General features: G+C 38.1%; 1 protein-coding gene across 1 annotated transcript; it reads right to left on the bottom strand.

Annotated features, from left to right (window-relative positions):
* Positions 1 to 5,773: 5,773 nt before the first annotated feature.
* On the bottom strand, positions 5,774 to 6,508 carry LOC135677530 (E3 ubiquitin-protein ligase SIS3-like). Its single transcript, XM_065189890.1, has one exon. It carries the CDS (start codon positions 6,506 to 6,508, stop codon positions 5,774 to 5,776), a length of 735 nt encoding a protein of 244 aa, XP_065045962.1.
* Between the last annotated feature and the right edge of the window lie 1,983 nt (positions 6,509 to 8,491).

The following is an 8,491-nucleotide window of genomic DNA, read 5'->3' as shown; positions in this document are numbered from 1 at the left end:
GGAGCGGCTTTATATAGAGAGAGAGAGATTCTGGTCTCCGAATCCGAGACGGGATCGAATTCATCGAGTACAAATCGTAAAGACAATCGTACGCGTAGTTTCCATTGCCACATAAGTTTGCGGGTTGGACTCCGAAAGCAGTTCCATTCGACACGTGTTGAAATCCTACGGAAGAACGAACTTGCTTCGTTCTTGATGGATTATTAGTGAAGATTTAATTGGAAATCGAAAGCTTTTATGACGTCATCTCTAATTAAGACAACTCTTTCCTGCTCCTCCGTGTTGACGGAAGCCATTCACTACTAGACGCCAAATTAATTCCTCCCGAAAACCAATCATGACATCCAAAATATAGCTCGACAGCAAAATGTAGAATTAATTTTTTAATATTTTAATATTTTATTATATAGCTCGATAGTAATATATTGAATTAATTTTTTAATATTTTTATTAATTTATTTAAATATATAAGGATGATTTTTTAAATACTTATATTTTAATTTTTTGAAATGATTATAAAATTTTAATTATATATTTTAAGAGTTAATAAGGTAAAAGTTATTTTACTTCTCCCACATTCTCAAGAGTTATACTTCATATATTGGTTTGGTTAGTAGCATTCGTTTACTCTTTGCTCACGCATTTGAAGAACCATAAGTGTTTGTACTCTTTGCATTATGTTGTTAAATCTCAGATTTTGATCATGAAACTAATTGATTGTGTTTAGATGTTTAATTACATTTTGAGTGATGCAGGTCTACTCGATCAGGATTAGACAATTGATGTAGGAGGAATTGACGTTGTGCCGGAGGAGATCACGTCAGGATATTAGACGGCAGAAGGCTTCGGACGTCGGGCATCGGGCCAAGAGCGGAATTGCGCTAAGGATATCAGGGTTGTGGAGGTCAACCACCAATTGGGCAACAAGCCGCAAGAGAGGACGATGCGTTGAAGAATCGGACGAAGCGCCAACCAATGACGTGCCGGGCAACAGAATGTCAATTTGCATTATAATAATTATCTAGATCGGTATAGAGTTTTGGCTTGTGTGTGCAGGATTAACTACGATAACGACGAAGACATAAAGCGAAACAAAGTGTCGGAGTCAAGCGCGAAGGATTCATTGTGAGTTCGAGAGTTCGACGGAAGTTTGAAGGTTCGTCGGGAATGCTACCGGAACTAACCGAGAATGAGTAGGGAGCTTGCCGAAGGGTTTTTTGGAAGCTCGTCGGAAGGTTCGTTGGAAGTTCGCGGAGCTCGCCGAGAAAGATAGGAGCTTGCCGAAGAAGCTCGTTGGAACTCGCCAAGATCAAATCGTGAAGTCTAAGAGCTTGTCGGGAGTCCGTAGAATGGTTTCCGAGAGTTTATCGGAAGACCGCTGGAAGTTCACCGGAAGAAGTCTTGACTTGCAAACTTTGTAATAGCTTAGGAAATGTCTTTAAATCCGTAATTCGCACATTAATTAGGGTTAGGATTAGGTGTTAATTCTATAACCCAAGTAGGGGCCAATTGGTCCCAAGTTCGGACTGGTTTGGGTCAAGTTTGGAGCCCAACCAGTGAGCTGAAATAGTGTAGGCGGTGGCACCGCCTAGAACCCGAGAACCGAGCGATGGCACCGCCCAGCACCCGAGAGGTCCGGCGGTGGCACCGCTAGCACACTGTCAGTGTCAGACACTAACAGGCGATGGCACCGCCAGCCTCGAAAACCTAAGAAAATTCAAAATTTGGAGCCTAAATTTGAATCCTCTTGGGGCCTATAAATACCCCTCAATTCTTAGCTGAGAATACAACCTTTGGGAAGTTAAAAATTGAGAAAAGCTTTAGCAAAAGTCTTGTTTTCAATAGCTTAAGTGTTCACCTCCCTCTTTCTCTTTGAAAAATTTGTAAGAGAGTAAACCATTTGTAAAAGGTTGTAAGAGGGGTATTTGTCCTTCCCCTTCAAAGTGATTTGCTAGTGGAAGTTGGGAGCCTCATCGAAGAAGGCTTTGCAAGTAGATGTAGGTCGTATGACCGAACCACTATAAATCAGTTTGGGTTTATCTTATTGTCATTTATATTACTGCAAACCATCTTCACTTTGATGCCCTACTTCTTTGTCTCCTTCTTACATATGCCTTAAGTTAAAATGCAATCGAAATAGTTTCAAACGAAATGTTGCTTTTATCGTACGAAGTTTCCGAAAGTATTTAAATCGTCGAAAGTTTATCGTACTTTACCGTTGCACTAATTCACCCCCCCCCCCCCCCCCCTCTTAGTGTCGCTCCGGTCCTAACATATGTTAGCTATTATAATTTGCCTTCTAATTGCCATCAAACTTTTAGAATGCATGAAGTTTTATTTAAAAGAATAAAATTTTGCCTCGACTTGGAGCAAGTCTCTAATAGTTTATCACATCTAAAATTATACCTTCTTTTCTATCATTTCTACTGCCTACTCCTTTGAATAGAAAATGTATAAAACCACATACTACCTTCATTCATTAGTCGATGACTTTTGCATCGACCCGAAGTCCCTCACTTTTAACTATTTAGATAAGATGCCCGTTTCCGCTGGTCTTATAAAGTTCTTAGGTCTCCGGCTCTTAGCCTTATCTCAGTACTTAGAGTTTGTCTTTATATTCTTTGCATCCTTGGCCTCTTTCATAACTAAGTGCTCTCCCTATATGAGAGCAAAGAATTGATAATTCCATAAAATCCTTGGCCTTTTGACCCCAACTTTACCTCGGCAAATTGAGTTATGCTCTTGCCTCTATAAAAGTTCATGTCCTTGACTTTTGTTTAAGAAAAGCTTCATATCTCCACTTCATATTCTATCTTCTATGTCGACTCCTTTCATGTGGCTTGGATATTTCACTAAGTTTCATCTAAGTTGTTTCGCTCATCGGTTTATATTGAATTAATGGTAGCCCTTGTGCCCACCATCTATGGGTCAACTCTTCGTTAAGTCCAATCTTTACATCGACTCTAAGCATACTTTCATTTAGTGCTGCTTTAGTTTTCTCCCCCACTTGATCTCGCAATGTATCCACCAATATATTACCTCATGTGATAACTCCTCGTCGCTCACTCAGTTCATTAAACTTTATGGAGTTGTTATTTTGAGGTATCTCTCCTCAACATATGTAATATGTTGCATATGATTCTTCCTTTGAAAAATCGAGACTTATCCCTCCTAAATATATGTCCTATTAGAGCAACTTTTCTCTTTACATCTTTCCTTTTAGAAGTTTTAAAGATTATCATCCTCTTAAACTACTCTATTTTGCTGAACGAGCTATGCACTATTCAGCCCCCATGAATGTATTTGCTAGATTGTGACTCTTTACCAATTCAAACTTTGTTTTTCTCCTCACGACTTAGCAACATGCTAAACCTATTATATACTTTGGCTTAATACAGATGTATCCTTTTTATGCTGAAGAAAAAAATTCAATACTCCATAGTACCGAGTTTTGGTCACCTTGGGATAGTTACGAATAGTCCATCGTCTATATGCAAGCCCTTGCATAAGTACTAAATTTTTTTAGTAATTTCTCTCACCTTTGTTAGTTTTACACAACCCTTTCGATCATTGAGCAATTCATCCCATCTTGCATAGTCTTATCCTTTGCCAAGTGCCCTATATGTCTTAAGCGCCATAAAGTTTAGTTGCCAACGTCGAGTCATAGCTCGAAGTCAGCCATCTTAACCTCTGTATACCATACATTATTTCTAGTTTGCTTGTCCTTATGGTGCCTCTTATGTAAGGATTAGCTATTTTTTTTTAATGCTAATCTTGAATGCCCACTCCTTTAAATGACTCCTTTCCCTACATCTCTATGCTCATTTCCCTTAAATAGTCGCGTGTGTTGACTACCCTTAATGCAACCCCGCTAAGTCCCCAACGTTTACATGTAAAATATTTCTAATTATACTTGTCCAACTCTAATACCATCTTTCATAGATATAGCTGATTTTGCATAAGTCATATGACACCCTTAAATGTTTATCCATAAAAAATCAACTTATCTGAATCCTCTTATGGCCCTTAAAGACATACAAAAGAGAAAACAGATAAAAAAAGTATTTAACTTGTGATTCACATGTAGCCATTTCAGCAAATATTTGATAGACGATGTATATTACAAACATAAATTTTGCAAACTATGAACGGTCATGTGACAAAAGGTCCAAGGTGGTTTGTCGTGGGTAAAAATCCTCACAAGTGCCCACATAACACTATGGTAGAATAAGATAGCGAACAAGTCTTTAACACTACCCCAAAAGTCTATCTAGCCATGTGCCACCTAAGTAGCTCTTGGGTGTTATGCTGGCTGATACTTCGCACTACTCTATGGAGATAGAAAATCCATAAAATAACAACTTAGATAGTTTATTTCTGGGCAGTTTTACCTATACGTGAAAACTGCACACAACTTATATTTACAAGCCTAAAATTACCACAAAGCTAACTAAAATAAGGCTACTAAACCTATTATAAGTCATGTACTGTATAAAACATGAATAAAATCAAAAGATATGAACATATATGAGTGTTATTACACATCAAACACCTTATTTATGACTTTATTTGTGAACGAGCGACGATAAAGGTGATAACAACAATGAAGCATAACTGTTTAAAAATAGTTTTGATATTTTTTAAACTAGAGGTGTGGTTTAAAAAATCTAAAAAAATAAAATGAGTGTAACTGTTTAGAAAATATCTAAAATATGAGTATTTTATAAAAAATTGTCTAAAAGAATTTAAAATCAAAATTTTAAGTTAAAAATAAAATATATATCAATCTTATTGGTTAATTTATGATCTAAACTTTCCCATTGAGGTGTTGCAATCAAATAACTGCCAAGATCAAATCCTCCCCTCCCTTGTGATTATTATGGTATTTCTTACATATTTTTCCTAAATATTTATTATTTTTAATTATTTAAAAAAAATCATCTTAATAAAATAAAAATATATTGGTAATAGTTGATGCGTGGAATATTGACCTTTAATGTTAAATATAAAATTTTGATGATGAAATTAATTAAAAAGTTTTAAAAATTAATCTTATAGTAAACTAAATTATATAGGGGTATTTTGACTAAAGATATGGATTGTGAATGGTTTACATGTCAGATTAAGATATCGAAAGATACAATGATATACTATAGGATCAACTGAGATGCCAAAAGAATGCTAATACACCGGAAGAATAAATGACTTTCCGAAAGACTCAGTGCTATATCAAAAAAAAATGAATGTTATTTTGAAATCTTTCTTGAAGTTAAATTAGGGTTCAATTATCCTAAATTCGAGCAATGTCAAGTTACTGAATTGGGTCAAAATAGGTTGAAATTGGACCCATAATTACTCTCTTGCTCACTCCCAATCGAAATTGAACGGCACATAACTATAATTGTTTGATCTGCCATAAACAGAGGATGCTTGCAGTAAGCATAGAACAGAGATATCTCTGCCACAAACTGAGAGCTCTGACAAGCACAAAACAAACAGAGTAGCAGAGCGAAACAAGAAAGAAAACCAGATGGGATTGTATAGCGTTTTATTTGCCTAAGAAAGGCAAATCATTACATCATTTACAATCCACACAAAAACTTCTTTCATGTCCTCATCAATGTATGTACAACACGAACGCCATTATCTACCTTTTGAATCGACTGCATCCGCTGGCACTTATTTTCTCTTCATCTGTAGCAATATGCAGTCCAGAAGCAGGAAACAGAAGATGTCTCTGAATCTCGGGGAGATCAAGAAGAGGAGAAGCATTTCAGGGATCAGCAGAAGCAGGTATGGCGTGTCTGCAGAGAGGACACACATGGCTGCTCTCCAACCATCGAGTGAGACAGCCGCCATGGAAGGCGTGCTTGCATGGCATCCGCGTCACCTCCACGCCCTCGTCGAACTCCTCGAAGCAGATGATGCAACTCTCCTCTCTGACATCTCCTCCACGCTCGTACTTCACCACCGCCAGCTCCTTCACCGCGTCCGTCGACGCCGGGATGCCGCCGAAATCCCCGTCCTCGCCGACGCCTTCGACGTCCGAAGAAGTTTCCTCATCGCTCGGGAAGTGGGCCAAAGGTACATCCACGATCATCTCGATCCCGTTGCCCGAGTTGAAAGCCGCCTCGACTGGATCATTGCAGAAGGCAACGAGTTGTCTCTCCATCCACCCGGCGAAGCAGATGTCAAAACCATAGACGCCGGCGCGTAAGAGAACAGTCGAGATCGCCCGGCGGCGAGATGTTTGGTGGAGGAAGTCGCCGAGAGTGAAGACAAAGGTGTGGTAGGCACGGGGCGGTTCCTCCACGACTCGACCTTCAACAATGTGCATCACGGTATAGCCGAGTTTGATCACCACCGGAGCCGATGCCGGCGTCCCCTCAGTTGGATAGGCCCTGAGAACCCAATCGGCATGGCCATGGACAGGAGTCGTCTCCATCGTGGCCATCGCCTTCTTGTCGCACTTCAACCGTGTGAATGAACTCGGCTTAATTCCTACCATGGAGCGGCTTTATATAGAGAGAGAGAGAGAGATTCTGGTCTCGGAATCCGAGACGGGATCGAATTCATCGAGTGCAAATCCTAAATACAATCCGACGCGTAGTTTCCGTTGCCACATAAGTTTCCGGGTTGGACTCCGAAAGCAGTTCCGTTCGACACGTGTTGAAATCCTACGGAAGAACAAACTTGCTTCTTTCTTGATGGATTATTCGTGAAGATTTAATTGGAAATTAAAGGGTTTTATGACGTCATCTCTAGAAAGTCAACTCTTTCCTCTTCCGTGTTGAAAGCCATTCACTACTGGACGCCAAATTAATTCTTCCCTAAAACCAATCAAAAATTGACATCCAAAATATAGCCCGACAGCAAAATGTAGAATTGATTTTTTAATATTTTAATATTTTATTATATAGCTCGATAGTAATATATTGAATTATTTTTTATTATTTTATTTAAAGATATAAGGATGATTTTTTAAAAAATTTACTTATATTTTAGATTTTTTCAAATGATTATCTCATTTTATTTCAAACTACCCCTTCTCGTCCGCCCCTCTCTCTTGGTTGTCATCACCATCACATTATCCTGTTCTTCCCCCGTCCTCTCCTATTGCTTGATCTTTCCCTCTCATCTTTTCCTCTCTTTTCCGAGTAATTCATCCTCTCCTACTCTCTCCCTCTCTTCCCTTTTCTTCTCACTCATTTCCGTCATCTCCTCCCTTCTTCTCCCATCGTGGATGACGAGCAATGACAATAAGTGGACAATGAGTTATCACGAATTTAACTAGTCTTATCTAACTCATGTGGCACTTTTGCATGTCCATCCTCAAAAGGTCAACTTCTCCGAAACTTCTTATGATCCCTTGAGGACCTAGAAGATAAGTTATATAAACTATTTAACTTGGTATTCACGAGCAATTATTTTAATAAACACTTAATAGGCAATACGAATGACAAATATAGACTTTGCAAACTCTGAATGGTTACTCGACAAATGGTCCAAGGTGATTCGTCGCAGTTAAAAGTCCCCACAAGTCCCCATATGATACTACTACGAAATAAGGTAATGAACTAGCCCTAAATACTATCCCAAAGACTCATCTAACCATATGCCACTTAGGCAGCTCTTGGGTATTATGCAAGTTGACACTCTACACCACTCTATGGGGCTAGAAAACCTCCAAAAAGACTACTTGGATGGTTTATTTCTGGATAATTTTATCTCTACACGATAATTGCCCATAATCTATATTTACAAGCTTGAAACGACCACTAAAGCCAACCAAAATGGGCATACCAAACCTACTATAAGTCGTTTACATGCTATGCAAAACATAAACAAATCCAAAAGACACAGACATGTATGAGCATTATATCGAACACCCTATTTACAACTTCATCTATAACATTCTCTCCCACTTATTCCTTTAACGTCCTTGCGGAAGTCTTTACAGATGCTACATCTTCTAACTTTTGTTAAATCTTTAATCTTATACTCTAGTTGCAATGCACATTTTGACTCTCAACTACTCTCCATCGTTGTTATTGAGTAGTAGAACTTTAATCTGCCATGTTACTTTAACTCACCAATGACTCGGACACTAATATAGAATCGACTAAGTTATATTGATCATTATAAGTTATTGTAGATAGATGAAGGAAAAAGTCCTTCGTTATTATGAACTAGTCTCTTAAACGTTTGCTTGAATTGGGTGGATGCTTGTTTGAACTTAAATAAGCATCGCCTCATAAACTTTAAAGTTTTTGAGGTCTTTCTTTCACAAAATATATCCATCAATACCTCTCCATTTAGTTATCGTTTTCAAGTAGGTCAGTATCATTTCTGCTTTTGATTGACATTTTATTAGGAAATGAAGTGAATAGTCTACTCTCGATAACGTCAATCATCATTGGTGAGATTTTAAAAACTATTATCTTTCACTTTATTCGAAGGATCTTTAAACATAGAAAGAGCTTCTTTATAA

The sequence above is a fragment of the Musa acuminata genome, chromosome BXJ1-6, assembly GCF_036884655.1.
Source record: "Musa acuminata AAA Group cultivar baxijiao chromosome BXJ1-6, Cavendish_Baxijiao_AAA, whole genome shotgun sequence".
Lineage (NCBI taxonomy): Eukaryota > Viridiplantae > Streptophyta > Magnoliopsida > Zingiberales > Musaceae > Musa > Musa acuminata.
This window is presented reverse-complemented; position numbering and strand designations above follow the sequence as displayed.